We start from the raw sequence: 25,156 nt of genomic DNA, 5'->3' as shown, positions 1-25,156 counted from the left end.
GTTACATGTGTATATGACATAAAGAAACAGCTTTGGCCATCCCAAATGATTGCATTTGTTGTGTGTTGCTGTTGGGATGGAACCATTTAAATATCTTAATAATTATTTTTGTTGTTCCATTTTACTGAGCTAGAAGGAAAAGCTGTTTATAATTAAGGAGCTGTTTCCAAGAAAGTGGGTAGCGGTAAAACTGTTATTATAGGATCATTGCAAAGGAGGTGAATATTTGTGGTTGATGTCCAGTGCTGTACAAGTAAGTGAGAATAATCTCTGTCCAAAGAAGTTTCTTGCTAGGGAAAATCTAATTGCTCAAGAAAAGCAGAGGTTTTGTGCAAATAATTTCTCACGTTTGCTGGTTGCAAGGCAGAGACTACAGGGTAAGGCACTGCTGCTAGAGCGTGACAGCTATAGCAGCGTACAGAAACATGTTTGTATCTTCAGTAGCAAGTAATTTTTATCAACAGGGTAACATACTTGTTTTAGCATAGCCAAGGAGAGACCTAAAATTGACTTAAATATTTCAGACTCACTTAAACGTTGTCATACAAACACGTAAGTTTGTGATATGCTGTGTTAAATAACTGATTCTGATCATGTATTTATTTATATATCCTATTGATGGAAAGTATTTGCTGTTAAGGACGTTAGTAGTATCGTACTTACCTGCATCTCTGTTCTACAAAGCAACCAAATGAAGGGGTACTGCTAAAATTCTGATGTTGTCTGAAATCAGCACCAGGGTACACATCTCGGTAGTGAGTTGTATATAGCTTTGGCTTTTCTTTGGCTTTTTTCCCTGAAAGATAGTAATGTCTTTTCAATCATAATTCATTGACGCGAAGAATTTTGGTCTGTTACTGAAATAATTGGAAGGATATCAGACTTGAATTTGGCAATGCAGCTGTAGAGCCAAATCTTACCACATATTGTAGGACAACAAGTTCTCTTTGATTGTCTACCTTTCTTTTGAGAGATAGTTTCTGTCCATAGTCATTCATTCAGTTACATTACTTACAATTTTATAAAGTAGAATTCCAATAAATTAGGTTTGGTGTTGTTTTTTTTTTTTTTTTTTTCCTGAAAATGATCCCAGCTAAAAAAAATGCCCTGATGTTTCATGTAAACTTACTTTTCTTAATCAGGCTTATTCAGTTTTCTGTGATGAGGTATGTTTACAAATGCTAAAAGGCTGTACATTTTGCTCTATTCCAGTGCCTGATGACCTCTCCATAGAAGAAAGAGAAGAGCTTTTAAATATTCGTCGCAGGAAAAAAGAACTGATTGATGATATTGAGGTAATTGATTTATCTGTAAAGAACCTTAGAAGACTGCTTCAGTAGATTAAGTTACAGTAAACTGCATAACTAGGTATGAATTCCAGGTAATGTTTTTAAAAGCATATAAATGGCTTAATCTAAATCTTACTAATAATGAATAGGATTTATGCATCATTTGTGTGCTTTTAAAAATGCTAACTTCTGTGTTTACGTAATGCAATATGTGCATATGTACACATTTGATTTGTGTAATCAATAACTCATTAAACAGGAGATTTGCATACAGAATAGGAGTGAGTAGAGAAATTTGGGTAGAGAAATTTGGGTAAAGAATTCTTACACTGAAATTGGTAATGGCAGTTTGGTCTTGATGCTGTGACATGAGCACACACTGGGAGTTCAGATACAAGTGTTTAGCAGTCATTCAGCTGTGGTAAAATCTTTAAGCTAAATATCTAAGGAAGTCACATGATTCATCACTTCAGGTAACTAGCAAATATTAGAAAATAAAACCTAACTGGTCATATTAATATATATGATAGATGATTTCAAAAAGTGTTTTAAGGTAGGTTAACATATTGTCCTTCCTTCTTTTGGCAGAGATTAAAATTTGAAATTGCTGAGGTTATGACAGAAATTGATAATCTGACTAGTGTAGAAGAAAGGTAAGTAATGCTAACATATGGACATGATTCAGTAAGGCCTTGGAACAGGTCTTCCAGGAACAGCAAATAAAAATAGCTTCATCATGGTCAACAAACATTGGATCACCTTTATTCAGTCTCTTACAAAGTTTCTAAAGCCTGACTTTATCCTGTTCAGGTGTGTCATTTGTTTGGATAGAGAATATGTTGGATAGAATGTAATATTTTAGACTGTCCAGTTGGTAATGATACAGTTCCCTGAAGCTGCAATCACTTGAAAGAATTGAAAATAGTAACATAATTTTCCCCTGTATAAAAAGTGAATGTCTTGTTTTTGTAATAGAAAATACAAAGTAGCCAAAATACAAATGAAAAGAAGCTCATCCAGAAGTTGTTGGTTTTGTAAAAGAGCAATCAATAACTGCTTGTTGTTTCTTCTTTTTCTCCACGTGTAGCAAAACTACACAAAGAAATAAGCAAATAGCCATGGGAAGAAAGAAATTCAACATGGACCCTAAGAAGGTAGAGAATTTTTTTTTCTGCTTGCCAGGAATCAACTTCCTGTTTGTAATATGATCTATGACAAATATAGTCATGTTTTCTTCAGAAAATATTTCTAATAATATAAGTTCACAGGCCTTATTTGTATATCCTGTAACTCACTGAGCAGAGGGTTAAATTAGAAGCAGTCATCTAGTCATTCCCTGTCATGTGCTTTTTTTGCTTTAGCAAACCTTTTTTGATAATGGAGGTTGTTTATCAACAATCAAATATGCCAGGTATTGATTGAGCTGGCTTGCAGAAAGAATATTTGTACTTGACAGAGGTATTCTACGTTGAGATGTCAAATACAATTCTAAAAATATTTTGATGTTTGGTTATCATTAGTGAGGCCATGCTTCTTTTTTATGGCCTTCTAGTTTTGTTTCTTCCAAAATACCTTTAACGTGTTTTTTAATTTGTTCTCACATTGACTTTTATATTTGCATATCTGAATTCTGTTTGTGAAAAAGGCCTGTGTGAACATTTGTATGTTTGCGTACAGATATACATGTACCTATATGACTTGTACGAACACCTGCAGGTAGAAACTTGTTACCAGTTTCAAGAAGTCTACTGTGCATTTAGCCAAGAAGTGAAGTAGTTCATTTCTCCGCAGTGCCTCTACTTTTCTTAAATAATTGTTAATTTTCTGGAAAATTCAGACACCTGCACATGCTCTTACAGACCTCCCCCGATATATTTAAAAGAGCTGCTTTGACATATTTGACCTTTGCACTTTACTTTTCATTTTACATCTTCTTGCTTTGTTTTACTGCCTTCTGTTGTTTGTAATTGGGATTCCATTTTGAATTTGTGAAGAGTCTTTAAGGTCTTTTTGGAATTGTTTAGCATTTGTTTTTCTGTGTTAGTTCTTGACATGTTTTCTTTCCAATTGTATTGAATTCAGTTACATTTTGGTGGCTTTTCTGTGATGTTCCAAGTACACTGATGGCTGCTATTTCTTCAGGCTGTTTTCAATTTACCAGAAACACTGAAGTACTTTGAGATATAGAACCATTTTAAGCTACTGACCATGTCTTTTATTTTTATTTTCCATTTTGGTGACTGTCTAACTTCAGTTCTGTTGAGGGCAGAATACCCCCAAACATCCTGGTAGTTTGCTGTTGTCCTCCAGTGCTTTCACATCCTAGAAGTTTGCGGCAAAGTCACAGGATGAAGTCAGATGCTCTCATTCCAATGTTAACTATTTTTTGTTACTGTTCTTGTTGGGTGAAATTATTTCTATAAATAGATGCTGTGGTGGCATTGCTACTGTAACATAATTTAAATGTGGTAAACAGACTTGCAGTAGTAATTTCTTAATAATGTCTGTGAATCAGTGGTGGCCTGCAGTAGCTGGCTGCTCTAAAGCTAGATCATCTTCTTGTTTGCCGCTGCTACTTTAAATTACAGGCAGCTGAAATATATGTCTTTCTAATGTTCAGAGAATTAACTTGGGGTCATTGCGAAAAGGGTGTTTTTCATTCATAAATGGGAGGGAAGATGGTCTCCAGAGTTAGGAATGTGAAAGAACTGGGGTAATAATCCATGTGCTGAATCCCCCAAGTTTTCCTCTTTAAAACCAAGTAACAGAGTTCTAATGTTTTCATATTAGCAGGAACACAGTGAGGTAATTTTCTTCTACCATTTTTATTTGAAGACCTTTACATTTTTTAGTGTGTAACCTATATGCAGAGCAATTCTCCCTGCCCCCATCCAGAAAATCCTCATTCAAAATAGCTGTGTTTAACGCAGGTACGTGATGTAATATCACGTACCTCGCTGTTTGGATTTGGTTAGCTAGTGTGGGAAGGGCTATAATGGTAAAGCTTATAAAACGCTTCGGGAATCCCTGTGCAGAGGACTTAAAGCTGTGCTTGAAATTTGCAGCACTGGAAGTCAGTACTGCCTGTGTTGGGCCCAGAAAATGAATTTTCTTTGACAAAGGCAGGGTTTAAATAACTGTAAAATTTGTAGTTCAGTTACTGTAAAAGCTATGAAATTCAAAGCAGATTTCATTGCACTGACTTAAAAAAAATCTATTGCAGTATTTGTAGTGAATATTGAATATCTCTGTAGCCATGAATTTTGTGTGGGGAGGTCAAACTAATACAGCTGTCTTCTGTCTCCTGTCAGTCTACAGAAAGAAAGTTTGCATCAAGACAAAAGATAGCATAGGAGTTGATGAGGATTTGGCTGACCTATTTTGCCATTTATTCCAGACGCTGGAGTTGTTGTCCCAGACAAATTCCTTTTCCTGCCTATTTGACTTCTGGTTCTTTAACATCTTAAGAATAATAAAAAAAAAACAACAAAAACAACAACAACAAAAAAAAAAACAGGAAAAAAAATCCAGCAAAAGGCAAATTAAATTGATTTTTGTAGTATGTTAAAGTATCGTCTTTTGTGCACAGAAATTTGTTTTCCATGCTCCTAGTCATGTCCATTACCTTTTTCAGTAACTTGTACAACTTTTTAAAAACTGTTCTGGTCAGTCTGTTTACACTGAGCATGAATAATATGGTCCAGGTGTTGAACAAGGGAATCTGCAACTGCTATTTCTGACGTTTGTTAGAAGGAAGGTTCTCTGTTGGTGAACAGAGCCAAGAAAGCTTTTGGAATAACTTGGTATGGGAAAAAAAGATTATGTTTCATAGTCAAATGAATTTTTTGTATGAATAGTTATCAAATAAGCTTTGAAGGGATCATTTCTGAGGAAAGCTCAGCTACTTCTGCTTCAAGATAAAATGGATATGTTCTTTGCGATGAAATCATGTCTGTTCTGAAATGACTTATCAAAATATTAAGTTGTCAGAGTCGGAATACCAGCCTGTCATTGAAACTAAGTTTTCAGATGAGGATAACTGCATTCCAGACTTCTTTTTTTTTTTTAAAGCTTCAAGCCTTATAACGTCACAGTTAATTTTCTTTGTTAAATTAGGTCAGAAAATTGACCTTTTTTTGTCAGGCAGGTAACCATTTAATTATAAAAATCCAGAATCAAACAGAAGAATAATTACTTTTTTGAATGTTACTGCAGGGCCTCGCTATATCAAAAAATAATGGAAGTTTTCCCACTTATAATCAAATAAAAAAGAAATATATTCCATCTGCAGAAATTGAAAAACTTCTAATATTTCTGAAATTATGAAATATTCTAGTAGAAACATTTGGAATAATATTAAGCTCTTCTGTACCTATTTGGAATCCAAGACATTAGGGTTACTTACAGTTGCCATTCCTACTTTTCACTAGCATGCTGTTAACAGTTTTATGAAATCAGCAGGAATAGCAACCTCTTTGTTGGGGTGTGTGGTGGGGAAAAAAAAAGAGCGCTGTCTCTTCATGACCTGCTGAGCATTGGAATAACATCACTTCCATCCTTTACATAATCTTTATATGACTCTTAGTCTCCTTTCTTTCTTTACCGCTTTGCAGAAAGTTCTCTGGGCATCCCTAGAGTGTGCCAGTTATAGGGCCAGTAATTTATGGAGGCATAGGAGTCCAGGGGCTTGATCAAGTACTCCCTGAGGGACAGGGTAAGACTTCTCCTGGCTTTGATAGAAGCTCCATGGTAGAAGCTTGACTGGTTCGTGAAGAATCCTTTGTGAGTAGTTTAGTTCAAGTCCTTTGTGAATAGTTTAGTTCCAGCACAACCAGAAGTCACTGATAATCCCAGTGTCAGCATAAACTCTTTTAAACCGGTTTCAGTATCTTCAGCCACGACTTCTGCTGTAAGTAGTGGCTTGATGTATTGGGTTGCAGTTTGTAAATTACAAGTGATGCTTTATTTTGTGTCATGGTGGTAACGAAGTTATTCCTATGTACCTCTTCATTATATGATTTTACAGATTATGTCTCTGCAGACGTTTAGGCAATATTGTGAACAGGCTAACTCATGTATTAACTCCAAAGAGCAACATGGAATCATTATTCAGTTAATATTTGATATTTCTACTGTTGAGGTATTCAAACTGCCACCTAGTACTTATAGCTTTAAAAAAGTGTTCTCATTTTAATCTTTAAACCAATACTAAATATTGCCTTTCTAACTGAAAAACATTTGTTTACCATTTCATTAAAAAAAAATCTGTTGGCTAATGTAATTCTTAATATACTATGTATATGTCTGTGTCAGTATATTAATACCAAATGTTATGAGCGGTATTTACATAAATGCTTGTGGAAAAAAAACATAACATGCCTTTTCCTCTGGAATTGCTCTTCCTAGGGAATACAGTTTCTGATAGAAAATGACCTCCTGCAGAACACTGCGGAAGACATTGCACAGTTCCTTTATAAAGGAGAAGGATTAAATAAAACGGTAATTGGAGATTACCTCGGTGAAAGGTAAAATAAAAATATTGAAACTTTGTTCTTGAGTTTACAAAGCGTACTTATGGGTTTTGGTAGTTATCTTCCCCTTCACAGGCTGCATGTAGTGGAGTAGCTACTCTACTACTCAGATCTATAAAAGCTACAGTGGGAAGTAAAACTACTACAGTGTTGTGCTGGGTTGTTGTTCTTTTTAAATGGGTACATTGTGGAATAGTATTTAATTTATTGTAACTTACTATTTTGAGAAAATATCCTTAAATTTGGCTATAGTGCAGAATTTAATACCATAAGCTTTTGGAACGTCTGAGAGTTGTATTGCAACAGTTCTGGTAACTCTTGGTACTGTGCCCAGGCAAGGAGTGATTTACAATCACTAATAATTGGATAGTAAAGAAAGTACTTATTAAAATGGCTAGTTCCTGGGACAGTGGTTATAAGCAGGTTTTAGTGGTGTCTTCTTCTGCGCACAGACTTTCCATTAGTAAGTAGGCATCTCAAAGGGCAACCACACCGTATCCTTATCAATCCTAGTACAGTAAACATGCAACATGCATATTTATGTATACTATTGCAAAACACAATCAAAATGCAAATTACTTCCATTGCTGTGCAATCCAGGAATTGATTTCAAAAAAGGCAGCAGAAAGAGATGGAAGTGAAGAGCGGGTCAGAGTACGTGTATCTGCATGCTTGCACATGTTCCGGTTCAGGCGCCAGTTATGGAGGTTTAAAAGTTGACTCATTTAGGATATACTCCTGTAGCAATATGTTCTGGCAGATCCCTTTTGAGGCACCTGTAGTCTGTTTACAGCATCGGTGCCTTAGTTTGTGCTCAGCAATTTCCTCCTGACTTTAATAGGTTTAATGAAAGTTTTCACTGTAGTGTGTGTGTTTTGAAAATAGATGTTGGCTATGAAGTATCTATACAGTATATGTAGACATTTCAACAATTTTTATATGACGACATTATGTTGTCTCTCATGAATATTTGGGCAATCAGTATTATAAAATCACTTATACGTTATTGTCCATAATGGCAAAACTGTAACAAAGCTTGTATAAAGCAGTCTGTGTTCGTTTTTGAGAGCTGCATTTTATCTTGGCATTGTCTTCTGAAATACTTCCAGTTTTTCTAGCCCTGTTTATTCCCAGAACCCCTGTACTCATGCAGAAGGGTCTTACCAATATGTCCAGGCCCACTGGATTCATCAATAATATTTGTGTGACTATTTATGGGTTCACATTTAAAATTAAAAAATGTATTGCTCGTTGTTTTGCATCCCTCGCAGGGATGCTGCTGGGCAGCACTGTGGTCTAATCTGAAAATACAGGGCAACCTTTCTTAATATTGAGTATGCACACAGATAAATATGCAATTCAATTATATCTTCTGAATTTTTCAAGACTTAAATACAGACAAACATAGTGGTCAAACTGAATAACAAATTTGATCAGGAAACTTTGTATAAACTGTCAACTGGATAATAAAATCTTAGAGGAAGTGAAAAAAATGAATATACTGCTCCTATTTTACCACAATGCAGAAGCAACCTATCCATTTCAAGGAGTAGTTGAAGTAAAAAATAAATTTAATTTTTTTTTTTTTTTTTTTGCTTTAAAAGGAGCTTTTATTCAATGTGTCCAGTCAGTCTACTTTAATTGGGTTTGCATGTTTCTTCATTTCTGTGAAGGGTGTAATATTAATATGGTAATGGGAAAGCAAATGGTATTTCTGTCCATTTTTTTCTTCACTTACATGAATTAGTAAGGGAGGGTGGAGGTGAAGAGATGACAATCTGATTTTCAGGAATGTGTATGGACATTTTAGGGTAGTCAGGTCTGGAATGGGGAATTGGTTCATCACACTCCTTTGAACTGCAACGTTAATTTCCTAGAATCCTAATAATTTTTATTCATGTTCTTCTGAAAACAACATATTAGGCCTTTAGGTCCTGGGATAAAATAAAATGTGACAATTGAGGTGGTCTTAAGCTGCTAGTTTTGCTTTTGTGACTACCTCAGAAACAGGCTATTAAGTGATTTGTGCTATGCAAATGGCAGTGCATATTATAGATGAGTTTTTATTGAGTTATGTACTGTCTTTTGTCAAGGCATTTGGAGTCTGAGGGCATTCTCTTACTTTGCCGCTCCCTCTCAGGGGCCCATCATGAATTATTTCTGCATTCTAGCTAAATATACCTGAAGACGAGACCAGGATAGTCAACAGAATGAAATATTTGTGTAACATTCTGCCATAAAGAGATATATTTTAAATTATTGACTCTGTAGTGTTACAGCACTCAGCAAACTGAAAAAAGTGAATGGTAAAATGGAACGAGATAGTATCTAAAAATGTACAATAAATAAGGGATGAATTACATCCTGTAAAAGATTTAAGATTTCTTTATATGTGGGTAGGTCTTCACTTATTTTTTTAAGTGGCTTCCTAGACCTTTCATGAGATTTGGCTTGTGTCTTTGGAGCTGTACCCAGCACAAGTATCACTATTAATCAGTCTACGTTAAAACCTAGAGGAGCAAAAATTAGAGTGTAAGGCTAATATTTGTTCTGAATTACTGCAGCTTTACGTAGACATAAGCAAAATCAATATTTGGTTTACAGTAAGAAAGTACCTCTGTTGAGTGCTCTCTTTTGTTATGCTATTATGCTACTTCATTTCACTGCACTGAAAAGTAGTCACGCAGTTGAATTGTGCGTTACTAAATTTGATGAAGATTGCTTTGTTTTGCTTGACAGAGCTTATGAGTTTTTCTGTAAACAATATGGGGACATCCTAACAAATGAATAGTTTGTTTTAAGGTATTTACTCGTGTGTGTTACAGGTTAGTCTGACTATGCAGTTAGTCAGTAATGCAACAGATAATTCTTGGTGGGTGCACACCTTCCTATTTTTGGGTGGAGGCTGATATGCAACATTCTGTCTTGGTGATGTATTTAAAGCACACCCTGAGGATTATAAATCTTCACACTTCTGGCATATGAACTCAGTGATGGTGTAGACTAAATTCTGTCTGCATCCAAATAGTTTTGTGTTCATTGATGTTTAAATGTTACTTTTGCATTTAAACACCTTTGTATTGAACAAAGCATAATTTGACTCATGATTTACAGAGCAAAAATGAGCAAAATACGAGTGTTAAATATTTAAATGCCTCTCAAATAAATATGTAAACTGTTCCTGATGACTTGATTTTATCAGTATGATCATTTACTTCTTTGCTGATTCTTGGAAGCAAATAGAGATAGCTAACAAGCCTTTAAAGTTCAGAATTGTAATTGTCTATTTCCATTTTTGTCTTTCATAGAGATGAATTTAATATTAAAGTTCTTCAGGCTTTTGTTGAACTCCATGAGTTCGCCGATCTCAATCTTGTACAAGCCTTAAGGTGAGTAAATTCTTTGTCTTTTTTGACCTGAGCTTCCTTTATCAAATTGCATGTTCATAGGAGTCACTGTGTTGATTTATTCATCAGAAAGCTGATCTGCAGCTCAGCACGATTATACGCGTTACTGTGCAAGTTAGCAGAGACAGCTCTGTTTTAACCCTTCCAATTGTTTGTGTGTGTGCTGCATTTGAAGGTGAAAACTTTTAATTATTTGAGACAAATACAAACAACTAAAACATAGCCACAACTCTTCGTTGTGCCTGCCATATGTGGACATTTGACAGAGATAGGTAAAAAACCAAACAAACCCCTAACACAAGCAAATAAATAATTTTCTTTGCTGCCATCTTCTTTCTCCTTTCCTTCCACCTCAACTTGTTCCTCTGGGCGGGGAGGGGAGGAATCCTGCTGACCATAATCAGTGATTATGTTCAATGGCTAAGAGGTTTGAATCAAAGTAATTTCGTTCTCCTTTCCTCAGTTTCCCACTTGTCATGTGAAAGAAAGAGTAATATCTTAGTATACTTTTTCCCTCACTGAGTGAACCGTTTATTTGGTTTCTCTGGGATGCCAGCATACAGTGACCTTGTGAAGTTCCTTCTCGTCTTGGTGGAAATCCATAATAGATCTAGCAAATTAAGTTGATTTAGACAGTTCTGCTAGTTTTGTTGACACAAGTGACTCCCTCCTGACACCAGATAAATTGAAATGTCCGTGTGATCTTTGTCTCAGGTGCAGGGCCTTGTGATGTGGAGTCAGAACAGCTTTGCTATGGTTGAGTGATGTGGTGATGATAACTTGAGCTGCTTGAGGCTTGAGCTAAGGAAGCCTTTTATCTGGCTGCTGAAGCTTGTCTGGGAGGCTTCATATTCCTGTCTCTTTTACCCAATTTAACGTTAGGTTTGACTTTATTCTTCCTTAGCAGCTGCTACTATTAAATGTTTGTATTTTGGTAGCTTACAAAATTCGTGATCTGGGTTGGAACCTTGCATGAGGTGAGTAAAAGACAGTATATAGAGCTGACAAACTAAAGATGGCCTGCGACACTTTAATATAATGTCCTAAAATGAAAAGTGATGAAGACAGGAATAAATGGTTATATATTGGCACCCAGCATACAAGGAATATTGAGAACTTGTTTTGCATGGCAGAGCATGTAACTTTGCTGGTTTAGATCCTGGTTTAATTTAGGTAATTCTTTTGCTAAGAAAGAAAAGTATAAGTGATAAAATTCATTGGAGCTTTTTAGCGCCACAGTGTGCCAAAAGTAAATTTGTGAAGACTTCTGTCCTGTATGCATTCCAGTGTACCTATATGTAGAAATAGTAAGTTACAAATGTAAAAACTCTATTTCAGTTCATGCTGCTAAACAGGAGCACAGATCTCCTGCATATATTACAAAATTACTGAGGTGTTATCATGAGTCTTTTATTTTTAAGATCTGGGTCTGATTCTTGTGGGGTGAATTTACACTAGACAGGCAGCACCTCTCAAGCACTGGGGTTTTTCTTGTTGTTACTATTTTTTAAATGTTCAAGGAGTTCAAGTAAAGATGTTGAGTGTTTTTTGTATTCCTTGATCCCCTACAAGAAATATTTTATGTAATGTGTCTTTTTACATTGTAAACTTTTACATTGTAAGTAAAGTCTAGCTGAATGTTTACTGCTTTTAGTAGCCAGGAAACCCAGGGAGGATTGAACTGATTGTTTCCCCATAGCATTCTCATGGCAAAAATGGGATGCATACAGAAAATTGTTCACTAGTCTGGAAAAAAGAGAGTCTCAGAATATGAACTGCCATATTATCTTGCCTGATAGCATGCAGTGTTGCTGGCTGAATTACTGGGCTAGCCATCTGTGCATGTTGCTTTATAATAGCTCCTGACTTGTCTATTGAGAGATTGAGAACATATTTCTAGGGCATTTTATATAGACGTTGCTGATTTTTTTTTTTTGTTTTGTTTTGTTTCTAATTATTAGTAGTATATGCTTAATATATAAATACGGGAACGAGTCTAACAACTATTTTTCCCTTCTGTAGGCAGTTTCTGTGGAGCTTCAGACTCCCAGGAGAAGCTCAAAAAATTGATCGTATGATGGAAGCTTTTGCTTCACGCTATTGCCTTTGTAACCCAGGAGTCTTCCAGTCTACAGGTTAGTCACAGGAAACAATAGGAGTTCTTAAGTATATATATGTATATATATATATGTGTTTTGGATCATATATCTTCTTCTACATTTGAGGCAAGGAGGCGATGGCCAGTTTAGAAGTTCAGGATAAAATAATATGTGAAATGAGAAATTTCTGAGAACTGAGAAAATGCAACTGTCTAATCCTACCCTTTGTTTCCAGGAGGTGCAAGCTTATGGTCAGAATGCATTTCCGTTTATAAAACTTTAGCATTAACATATATTAAGCCAATTAAAGTATAAAACACACTTTAGGAATGTCATGAAAGACTTTGGCTAGGAATTGGAAAAGTAAGATTCTCAGGGGCTTAAAGGCAGAAGAGACCAATAGGTTGGGTAGTCTTGTCTGTCAGTTACAAGGACTTTACACCTGATTGTATCAAGTCCACCTATACATGACTATAGTATATTATCTAGGAAGTCATCCATTTTTGTTATGAGGACTGTATCCTTTCTCTTTAGCAGCGTGTTCTGCAATAGTTTATCTCAATTAGAAATGCACCTCAGTTTTCCATGGAATTACTTGGTTTAGAATTACTCAAGTCAGAAAAGCTAACATAACTTTATGATACTGCACAGGATGCCCTAGCATTCTGGCATTGTTGGTCTGTTTAGTTATATGCACACATAGCTTGCTGTTGACCACTTAGTTTGAGGAACAAATAGGCTAGGAAGAGGTTATGTAAAGCAGGTCTGCAACAGCTAGAGAGGAAAATACTTACTGAAACAAAATGCTGACGATGCAAACACATTTTTCCTCTGTGTAGCAGAGAGGTTTCCATCCTGCTTTTTACACAGGATCTTGTACTTGAATTCTGGGAGAATTTACTGTAATCATAACCATGTCAAGAGGCATGATAAGATCTCCTTTGTCATCTTTTTCAGTGGTACTAGCCACCTTGTGTATGCCAAGAAATTGAGTCAATGTAATTTTCAGTCTGTTTAAATGCAGTTCAAATATTATTTTGAAGAGACTGTTCTTTCTCTTTGGAGAAAGCTTTGGGAGTACTTTGAGTAGGAGTCTGATCGACCAAGTCTATTATAGGATTTACCAATATAATCTAGGCAAAATCTCTGTGCAGAGAACATTTTGCCCAAGGACGCTTCAGTGTTTTAAGTGAAATGTTAATTTAGGGTGATAGCAATGATTTCAGAAAGTTTAAAAAAAAAAAAATTGAATTCTCTTCTACTGTTTTTCTCATACTGGCTTTTAATTTGAATTGTAACCTATTTTTTCTGCTTAGGCTTACTTCAACAGTTTAAAGAAAGATGAGACTTTGCTTTCATGTATAGCGTTCAGGATTTTTTGACTACATGTTTCTTTTTCTTTAGCAGTCAGGATGAGTTATATATTCATTTTACAGGTTTCTGCCACAACACACAGAGAGTTAAATGATTTTTCAAATCTTATTTCAGATACATGCTATGTGCTGTCATTTGCGATCATTATGTTAAATACCAGTCTACACAACCACAATGTAAGAGATAAACCAACAGTAGAGAGGTTTATTTCTATGAATCGTGGAATTAATGAAGGTGGGGACCTTCCAGAAGAATTGCTACGGGTAAGTTAGACTGGGTAAGACAAGATACTGCTTTGTGTTTTTAATAGGAAACTTAGAAGTGTGTACAACAGTTCTCAGGCAGATTTGTCGAGGGAAAGTAAGAAGAACATTTTCTAGCATGCATAACCTTTTGAGTAGCTGAAAGAAGCATTTTCTGACATTCACAGCTGCTTTGAGCTATTTCTCCCTATATTCAATCTTCTGTTAGGGAAAGGAGATTTCCAGAGAAAACACTCTGTATATCTCTCAATAGTTTGCTGATGGCAAAATTCTTGTGGAATTGGCTTCTTGGGGAGGGGGAGGAGGGAGGGGAAGTAGTATTTCTGGATAAGTCAGAGAAAGCTGGAAAAAGTAGTAAAAATCATTGTTTCGTTATTGCCTCTCATTTCTTTCCATGTGTCCATGTGTGGAGCTTCCTCCTGTCCCTTGAGATTAAAAATACTTATTTGTCTAAGACAGTGTGATGGTCTAAACCATTTTCCGAAAACCCAGATTCATTTGGCAAAACTTGTACTAAATGAGACCTGAAGCTGAAATCTTTGAAATATTGAATGCTGAAGGTAAAGAAAAAATGTCTTTGCTAGGAGTGCTTATAAAATCTGTAAAAAAGAGACTCTTACTTATAGATGAACTAGTTTAAAATCAAACTTAATCAAAGTAGTAAATAATGATTGAGAAGGGATAGTCCAGAATTTTATGGACTGTGTTTCCTATGCTTTTTGTACAAATAGTCTGAGAAGCAGTAGGATGTCCTGGTTGCATTTTCTGTTAGACATTTATTAATGAGGTCTTTTTCCTCTTTTTTTATTCTTCTAGAATTTATATGAAAGTATTAAGAATGAGCCGTTTAAAATTCCAGAGGATGATGGAAATGATCTAACGCATACATTTTTTAATCCAGATAGAGAAGGTTGGCTGCTGAAATTAGGTTAGTTATAAGGGCAGTTTTGCTGCTATATGTTTGTTCTCTGTTAGCATGTTTGCTGCTTCCGTGTCTATCTGCTTTCTTGTGAAGGTAATAGGATTAACTTTGTAATTTGTATTTAAAAATGTATGAACCAAAATTAGTAACTCCTTCACATCTGAAGGTTGTTACTTCTTATTTTATGTATCCAAATCAGGAATCTTGTTTCAAACTTTGGAGTTTTATTTCTGATATATGAGAAATAAAAACTCAGCAACAAAAAGGAAACGCCATATGGTATTTACATGCTGTGACTGATAAATAACAACTAAGTCTCCATAAGGTCATTTCAGAAAACTGTGCGATATTTCAACTCAGTTTTCTGTGTACAAAAAAAAGGATTTCTCTTCAAATAGTTATTTTTGTATGTCTTTATTTTTCCATATTATTTGTGAGTTTCTCTTGGTTTGGTTTTGGCTATGATTTTTTAATGAGTGGTTTAAATGTGCCTTCTTGTTTTCCTTATGGCCTATGACCTATCACCTTTCTGTTCTGTGACTGGCTGTCTCTGCTTATTCTGCATTAGGAGGTACGTATCTGATTGCTTTCCAGTCCCCTCTTCTTCAGTTGCTCATTCTTTTATTTTCTTCGTCCTTCCTCCTGGTTTTTTTTCTTTTCTTTTTTTTTTTAAATCAACTTTATTGTAGCATTTTGCTTTTTCACTCAGTGTCACTAACAATATCATCAGTGTGCTCTGAAAGACTGGCATGTCAGTGTCTAGCTCACATGCAAGTGTCTTCTGCAAAAGAACAAAGTGTTTACATGTAAAGCAGAAAAATAAAGATGACTATTCAGCATACCTCCCTCCTTCATTGAAGAACATAACAAGGGAAGAATAATTTCTACTGAGAGAAAAAAACACGTCTTATTCTTGTGATGAAGTTCTAGAGTGATTTTGTTACTTGTATATCAATTAGATTATTGAAAGACTGATTACATTTGAACTATGCATTTGTAAAAGCTGTTATTTTCCTGCTTATTTCCCTTTGTAAATAATGTATTTAGCTTACTTAACAGAATCTTAAATGAGCACCTAATTTAGGGTTGCGGAAACCTCTGGTAATTTGCAGTCTCCCTTTGCAAGATGCCCTTGTTTACAGACTCTCTTAAAGTTGACGGGATTCACTTTTTCACTTGGCCTTAGGGAATTTTTTTCCTATATAAAGGAGACTGAAATTTTATTTTAACATTTGTTTTTCAATGAAAGAAACCTCTTTTATATAAAACACCAGTGCACGCTCCAACAGAGCCAGTTGTTGGCCACTTGAATGTATAACTGCTTGTTAAAGTAGAAGGAACTTTGTACTTGGAGAATGATGACTAAAGTATGGAAAGGGATGTGTGCCGGGTGGGGCACATGGGGGCGAGTATGGTGAAAGTGGAGCCTGGTTAGAGCCACAGGCCCGCTCTACTGATTGCACCTGGAAATTAGTGGTCATGCTAGTGCTGGAAGAAAACAGATGTGAAAAGGAAGCATTTGTAATTAATTCGCATGCTCTCCAATGTCTTATTTGGACCTCTGTGCTACAGATGCTTTAGAGCTCTTTGTCTTTCTAACTACAAAAAAGCAAAGCTCTTGCTTTTTGATGCGCGTTGGTTCAGCTGGCACAATTTCAAAGATGACTTTGCAGCTTTTCTCCATTTTGTAGCATGAGGCGATAGCTATCTCAACAGAAAGGCTTTCAAGATGAGTAGATAAAATGTGCTTTCTGGAGAAGAGGTAGGGTGTAAGCCCATGCTGTGCATATTTCTCTTTCTGCTGCCAGTGCTCTCTCAAAGTACACGTACTGAGAGTGCAAGCAAGAGTGTGAGTGCGTGTAGGGGAGTGACAACATCCCTTGTGGAAGAAACTGTCAATAAAAGACATATAAGAGATCTAATAAAAAATAGAGGAACAAAGAAATTGAAGAAGAAAGGTGACTTGAAAGTCAGTGAGAGCTGCCAGTTACTTCTGCACAATCCATCTCTGGCTCTGGTGCAAGGTCAATAAACCCAACTTTTCATTATGTACAATGTAGATGAGAGACAGTGCACAGAAAACCCAATAGTAAAAGTGTGTGTGAAAAGGAAGGGTGTTGCACGTAACACTCACACGGCATGAGGGTTATTTGAATAAAGAAATGAAACATGTCCAGAAGCCTCCAGTGAATCAGCCTGTAAATGTGTGAAGCTGCGCTTCCATGAAAGACTGTGGGTTTTTCAGCAGACACTGACCAGTGTAGACAAATACATTTTGCTAGTTTAGATGCAGTGACCAGAAATAAACATGGCACTGTTCTTTTTCCCCCCTCTCCTTTTTTTTCCCCTCTCTTCTCTTTTTTTTACCTTGAGTTTCCTATTTGCTGGGAGGCTTAAATTCTATGTTTGAGAGCGCTGTTTCAATCCACATTGTTTGCATTTTTACAGTCCTTTCTGTTGGGAAACACTTCTTGTGAAATGGATAGGGTTTCCTTCAGTTCTGGAAGATGCTGATATTAAAAGTTCCAATATTGTTGAAATGCTAAGGAGACTTTATTCCTGCATGAGAGTTTAAGTGCTCAGTTGTGGTCATACTTAAAAGTTGAAATAGAAAGTTAAGACGAAGACATCTCCCAAACCCTGCGTATATCCTTTTGTATTTGTTTTTTCTTATAGTCAACTCTTCCCATTTATCTACTTGTGCCCCTCTTTTTAGTATTCCAGCTCACTGTATTGATTATCCTCTGGGCAGGAGATGAATAGCATGAAACTTTCATATATAGTAAAATTAATCTGCCCTAAAGACCACCCTAACTCTCTAGCCTGGCACTGGGTTTTAGAAAGCTGGGAGGGTGCAAAATGCTTTTGGAGAGTTTGCTGGTCTGAATTGTTCAGAGGTGACTTTGCGTAAAGTCTGAGTGCCAAACCTGGCAGCCAGACAACAATTCTGGTTTTATCTATCTAGACTCAGCTGGTGCCTTTATATAGACATCTGTATCGCAGTAAACCTAAATTATCATTCAGTTCTACATTGTTTGAAGTATGGTGTAATGAAAATGAATGCTACAAGTAAAAAACTGAAAGCTGCTGAGTGCTAATGAATCCTCACTTAGAGCAGCTTGAGACGTTACGAGCTTTTAGATTTTTCTGCATAAATTATTAGTGGTGTTGGTACCATGACATTTTCTGCCACCCACTTTAAGGTATTTTGAAATGGTTGTCTGTGCTCTCTCTCCTAATGCCCAAGTTACAATTGTTTTGCACATGGAGGCGTTTCCGTGCCTAAACCAGCTTCTCTTGGCAAATAGCTTGGTTTGTGTAATACTTTCTTCTAGTTAGAGGGAAACTGTGACATTATTCCACCAAACTGGAGAGGAAATGATTCAAGCCAGACACATGATCGTGTTAATTTTTTCTGCCAGTCAGGCAGTTACTGAGAGCTTGGAGATTGTCCAAAAGCTTCGCATCCAGGCCTGTCCCGCCAGCGGTGCTTATTCCAGCGCATCTGTCCTTGAGAGGATGTCGTTTCTCTTCCCTAATCCGGGGCGAGAGAATAGCAGTGGTTCATCAGGAAACTGGTGCCTTCCGGTACCTGCTTGGCTCTCGTAGTAACTGATGCTCTTCTAGGTTTAGGCAGTTAATGTTGCAGTCGAGGGAAACTTCTTTTTCGAAGAAACCCAAACTTCGATCCAGTCATCTGTATAGCTGTACAGTTTCTGAGTCCATTCCACCTAGTGGTATCTAAATGAACTGAGAAGAAAAAAACATTCTTGATGTGTGCACCTCTTTCCCCTCTAAAACTTTATATAAATGTGCTGAAGATTGGGGTAGAATTTTCTAACTTTAGATACATTGCTGCCTTTAGTCTTAAGGCCTTTTTTAATTTTGAAATTGGTGTTTCTAAGTCATTGCCAGTTGTTTGTCCCTTTAGTATAGGTGGTTTCTTTTACCTTGTTCTCTAGTTTATACTTTGCCCAGAGTTGGAAAAAAAATAATCCTATGTTGGGTTACATAGGTGAGGAGGGTTTCTGTTCCTCTTTCTGTACATTTTGCCTTTTTGTGACCTTTTCTTCTAGTTTCCCTAGTTTTCCACATACAAGATATCATGCTGCTTTATTTTGTTGTTTGAGATGTCTTTGCATTTTAGTTAATCAGATCTTTGAGAAGTACATTACTTGTATCTCTCCATTTCTGTAAATGTTTATGGATTCATACTCTGATTTTCTTGATCCTGTTCTGCCAACTTAATTCCTTCCAATTTTAATCTTTAAAAGGCTGGGAGCTCAAATAAGATATGACGTATGGTACTAAAACGCTTTGTTGTTGTATTGTGAGCCTACAGCAATCTCGGCCAAGGAAAAGAATGTTTTGTTATCACGAGTTCTTACCCCCTAATCTTGCATGCAGTGTTTACAGGCCACAAAGCCTTATCAACCAGCTTCTTGGGTTTAGCCCATTGTAAAGGCATATTAAATACATGTTATATGGTGACCCCCGCAAAGTTGATGAGTACAGATTAGATTGCCTTTCAAGTTTTATTAGAGTTTCTGTGCTGTTGACAGCTGCCACCAAGTCATGGGGTGCGGAGGGAGAGACTTACATGTGAGATTAGTTCCTTATCCTGCCAAAAAATCCTGCCTTGCTGCTTTTTTTCTGGAAGACAAGAGTAACTCATAGCTTGGTGGAGCAGGGACTTAGGGTCTATGTCCACAACTCAGGTGAGTGCTGTAACCTGGTGAGCTACTGGCTGTTTGAGGGAGAAGGGAGCAGCAAGACAGATGTTGTTGGGAGATATTTCATCATCTTTTTGGCTTCAACACCAATACGATCCTGGAGCTGGGAAATGGTTCATGACAAAAGCTTCATCAAGACTGATTACAAAAGGTTTCAGGTTTGAGCAATCTGGCTTTTCCAAAGAGGGGGTATGTTGTCAGGAAAAATTTCAGCAAACTCAACTGTCATTTGCTATTTGGCACTTCATATTATTCTAGGTGTGTGTTTTAAGACCGTTGTTTCTGCCTTAAATTATAAGCAGGTCTTCTTTTAAATATATGGTTATTACCTGATTATTTTTTTTATTGTGTTTTGACATGATACCACAGTTTATGAGAAACACCTTTGTTCATTTTAAGCTGCCTCTGTGATGGTAATCTCTTTGCCTGTCTGTTTCATCCTCTCTCTTGTGGAGTTGTTTTTCTACTGGAACTGGGCAAGCCATGACATTTGACGCTAGCTGATGTTACCTGTTAGCCTGAAAAATGTGATGATGTTTTTGTGTCGTAAAAATGTTAAATGATGTCAACCTGTTAACCTTAGAGAGCAGAATGTGACTTAAAATCACGGCAATGAACATTGGGTTATATGAAAAAATGTCATGTTACGGCAATAGCAAGGACTGCCCTGGCAGTCATCTTGACTCAGCTGCTGCTTATTCATTGATCTGGAAGTGAGTCAAGCTAAAGTTCATCAACTTTCCATTCCTAGCCCAAATACTTCCCGATACTTGAACCAGCTCTCAGTCAAGGTGATGGGAATTTTTCTAGTGACTTACGTGCCAGTTTGAATGTTTCTGAAATGCTTTATTTAAGGTTCTGTCACAGTGGTTGTACTAAAATGCCACCAGTTCTTCCCTCACTGTCTCCAGTTCACTCAACCATTCATTCTGTCACAGCTTCTGCATCTTGCACTATTTTGCCTTCTCTTATTTCACCGCACCTGCTTGCAGATTAAATTTTTCTTAAGATGTGTGTGCGTGTAGTGGAAACGTATGAGTACATTGAACACTGCAGTGTGCTAGCACTGGGCTACCATTTAGGTCATGCAACCAAGCAAAAGGAAGATACGACATGCAACATACTGGGTCTGCAATGCAAACATGTAGTAGGCTGGTATCAAGAAATTTCATTATATCTCTAGAATTGTTCTTCAACTTAATATGATTTGGATTTCTGTATTAAACAAAAGCCCAGCTATCTCAAGTAGAACAAAAAGATTAAAAAATTTTGTTTCTGTCTTAGATTTAGTTATACGACTTGGATTAAATTGGGGATCTTGTTTGTATTAATGCTACTCTTTTATGCACAGGTGTTCAATAGCAAGATCAACTATTTTGAGATGTTGGGTTAATGAGATTAAATCATTGCTGAATGGATGATGCACAGGTGGTGACATAATCCTGAAGTCAGATAACTATGGTGGAACTAAGCCTGTATATTAGTAACATGTGAATGCTTTATCTACAATTGTCTTTCCTGGAAATGAGTTTTAAAAATAATGTAATTGTGGCATGGTAGACATGTTCTGAAGTGGCCGATGGCAGAAAACCAGCTGAAAGGGCTGAGAAAATAATGTGTGTTTCTAAAGGAACTGTTCCCTACAGTGTGACATTAGCAGGTGTGAGAAAGAGGAGCTCTATGGTTGCTGTTGTCTAAACTGTTAATGCAGGAAAAATTGGATTTTGGAGCAGTAGCTATTTCTTCTGTCAGGTGTACTCAATGATATATAAACCTGTAAAGAGAACATGTTTTTAAAATACTAAATGAGGAAAAGTGACTAAAAATGGTACATTTTGGCATAGGATTTGCTCCTTATTGATGATACATCATATTTGTTCTGCTAATAATGTTTATAAGCATCTTACGCGCTTGATGTTAAATCTGAAAGTAGAGATAGGTTCTTAATCACACATATGCTCATGAGTGGAGTGAAAAGAAGGGGATAAAATGCCCTTAATTTTATTGATGGGACCCTTTCCTTGTACAAGACAGGCTGTGGAGAGGGTTGGTCCTGTTGCTGGAACCCAGTTACTGGTTTTGCTGGTGACTGGCCTCCCTTTGCCATAGCAGCACTGACTGCGTTTCTGAGAGCTGTATAGTATAAGTATTTTTGATGCAGTAAACAATGCTGATGGCATGGACAGAGGGAGCGGGTCCGTCTGCTAAACTATTGCATTCATTCTCTGTAAGACAGTTGACATTTACAACTTTAGAGCATACGCTTTTTGTGGCTGGTCAGCAACACCATAGTTAATGCTGTCTCAGGAGTTTGATCTTAGTAACAGTAACATGTTCCTTTACAGTTACAGTTACAGTAACATGTTCCTTTAACCTCAGCTCATCTGTGCCTGATCCATTTACAATTAAGTAATTAAGCCATATTTTGAAAAACAGGCAAAACTAAATTATTTTCTTATCCATTGTTGAAGCCTTGACAGCAACACACATTTAATTCAGCCATACCTTTTGATTGTAGGGGGAAGAGTAAAAACGTGGAAACGGAGATGGTTTATTCTGACTGATAATTGCCTGTATTACTTTGAATACACAACAGTGAGTATATATTACAGTGAATTTGGTTTGTGATCAAGATATTTAAGTGGCTAATAATGTGCTATTTTCCTGGCTTTTTAGGACAAAGAACCTAGAGGAATTATTCCATTAGAAAATCTTAGCATAAGAGAAGTTGAAGACCCTAGAAAGCCAGTAAGATATTTTCATAATTGTTTTAAAAATGAAGATAAGTAAACCATATAGACCTTTGATGTAGTGTTAACTGAAGATGTTTGTCAGTTTTGGTTTGCTTTTTTTTTTTTAAAATTTATTTCTTCATTGCTACCCTCCAGAACTGCTTTGAGCTCTATAACCCCAGTCATAAAGGTCAAGTAATTAAAGCATGTAAGACTGAAGCTGATGGTAGAGTGGTGGAAGGCAACCATGTAGTGTATAGAATATCTGCTCCCACCCCAGAAGAAAAAGAAGAGTGGATTAAATCTATCAAGTGAGTTTAAAGTCTTAAATGTCTTTCAGAAATGAAGTGTAAGCTCTTTTTGGAGTAAGATACTAAGAAAATTTGTATTCTAACTCATTTGAAGAATTCTGATGTGGCAGTGTCCTCTAGGATTAATGACAAGCTAAGTGGGGTTGACGAATTAAGATACAAGTCTCCTGTTACTGTCTGGTCTTCAGGAAATAGTGCTACTAACTCAAATGAGGAAAATGTGGATTTTTTTTTTTTTTTTTTTTTTTTAGGCAAATGTAAAGCCTTGTGTGAATCGTCTTTAACCCTAATTTTATTAGATTCTTACTTCACCTAATAATTACCTTCAGTGATATCTATCTTAAGCATGTTCACAGTGCAGCTTTAAACTTTCACAGCTTGACTTTATCTTGCAAGGTTTAAAAAGCAGACCCACACTTAAAGAAACAAATAATGGTCAAGATGAAGGTATGAACTCTTAACAAATCGCAGCTGAATAACATCTTTTTCTAAAGAAATATTTGTGATGCTTAGAAGTGAACCATCCATTATCTTATTAAGAGTGTGGAGTCATCCACAGGGAAGAGAGAACAAAATGGTTTTAGTTTTCAAAAACAGGTATTTGTTAACCAAACTGATGATTCCTTTTTTCTCTTCTAGAGCAAGTATCAGCAGGGATCCCTTTTATGACATGCTGGCAACAAGGAAACGAAGAATTGCAAATAAGAAATAGAACATGACCAGCAACTTGTATACCTGCATCAACCTATAAATGAGCATACAATTGAGTGATAATGTAAAAATTGGACAAACTAAACAAAGACAGTAACTGTAAATTTTATATATATACACTTTACTATGACATAAAAACTTGGCAAGACCGTTCAGGGTAAATTGTTATTGGCATATAATTTGAAGTAAGCTTCAAATCCTGGAGAAAGATTATATTGGAACTTAATTCAACTGAAAACATGGAAGCCTTGTTTTCATTTATATTAGTTAGAACTCCCGTTTACTTGGGTTGGGAGGGAAGGAATTCGAGGCTAACAGTAAAATGTCCTGTACCTGTTATTTTTTTTTCCCCGTAAAAGGAGGAGTGATTATCAGACTTTCATTTCTCGCTAAAATGCAGCACCAGAAGCGGAGTACAGAGTGATCTAGCACTTAATTTTTCTATAAGCAGAAACCCCACAATCTCAGTATCAGTTTTCAAGTCTTAGGTGTTTCGCAGTAAATGAACAGCTGAGCGAAGCTTTCATTTAGGATTTGCTCCCCTACCTTTATGGAAGTAGCTTTTCTTCTTCAGAAATGCAACTCAGTGGTAGACTGGCAGCTACGTAGTTAACTAGTTGTGCCAAAGGGTTTGGTTGATATGCACTGAAACGTATGCAGGTCCCAACAGCAAAGGTTTGAGCCTGTAGACCTGACACTAAGTACAGATGTGGTTTGATATTTGCCAGTAGGCTAAAACTCATTCCTGTCTGCTCATACACTCACAATAAGCAGTAAGATTTAATGACTGGTTTCGTCTGCTTTTTATATAGTAACATCCTTCTTATGTTTTAGATTTGTTGTAGTTTAATTAACACTAAGTTGCTACTAAAGGAGTAAGATGACAGGGCTTGCATGAGTTTAGGCTTCGCATGTGAAAATACCCCCCAATAATTTCACATGCATTTCATGTTTTTAAAGGGAAAAACCAGAAAGGTGAAATCTTTCTGTGGGATACAGCCCTAGAGAGTTAAGCAAGCAGGATTCATTCCTTTGCTTGATAACAAACTTTGGACATACAGAAAAGCTCGGTATTTTTATTGCATTCTTAAAGGCGATTTTTCAGATCAGTGCTTCAGCAGTTGAAATTGAAAAAATGAGTAGACATCCTTATTTTTACTTAAAAAAAATAAAATCTTACACATCGATTACCTAGTGCACTTAAGCTCCCCCACAAGCATGTCGTCTTTTTTTTTTTTTTTTTGTAATTTGTGGAAGATCTTTCTGTGGTGCTACTGATAGTCTTTCAGTAACATGTAAACTGCTATGGCACATTTTACTACAATGCTTTTCTGTTGGTAGGGCACATACCATTCTTAAGATAAAGCCCCTAATACCATTCTTAAGGTAATGCCCCTAATTCCACAATGGGGGAAGAAGGGGTTTTTCGGACCCTACTGCTTCTGTTAGTGCTCAGGTTTTCACAGACTTGTTGAACCTGAGCTGTGCCTACTGTGCCAATGAATGCTTTGGAAATCCAGTACTTGTCAAAGCAATTTTGCTTGTTGGAGGTACAGAAGCATCTCTGGATACATTGTAGGGAACTGTGCTGCACTGTCAAAACCACAGACTTTAAGTTGATCTGTTTCAAATCTCCTTTTAACTGTAAGGGAGAGCCTGTTTCATTGTTCCTGTCTTACTAATTTGCCTTATTTTGCATGGGGTGTCAGCCTGTGAATGTTTTGCTTTTATTGCATGTTTGCCAAAAAAGGCCGAGAGGAAAAGAACAAAGTGAACTTTTCTAC

At 36.5% G+C, this 25,156-nt stretch overlaps 1 protein-coding gene across 1 annotated transcript; it reads left to right on the top strand.

Moving 5' to 3' along the window:
• Positions 1-1,178: 1,178 nt before the first annotated feature.
• CYTH3 (cytohesin 3) lies at positions 1,179-23,373 on the top strand. Its single transcript, XM_009493016.2, has 12 exons — positions 1,179-1,295; positions 1,878-1,942; positions 2,377-2,443; positions 6,696-6,814; positions 10,129-10,209; positions 12,250-12,362; positions 13,815-13,963; positions 14,780-14,891; positions 22,137-22,213; positions 22,295-22,366; positions 22,507-22,661; positions 23,301-23,373. The coding sequence occupies exons 1-12, from the start codon at positions 1,179-1,181 to the stop codon at positions 23,371-23,373; spliced, it is 1,200 nt and encodes a 399-aa protein (XP_009491291.2).
• Positions 23,374-25,156: the final 1,783 nt, after the last annotated feature.

Source organism: Pelecanus crispus, chromosome 11, assembly GCF_030463565.1.
Source record: "Pelecanus crispus isolate bPelCri1 chromosome 11, bPelCri1.pri, whole genome shotgun sequence".
NCBI classification, from domain to species: domain Eukaryota; kingdom Metazoa; phylum Chordata; class Aves; order Pelecaniformes; family Pelecanidae; genus Pelecanus; species Pelecanus crispus.
This window is presented reverse-complemented; position numbering and strand designations above follow the sequence as displayed.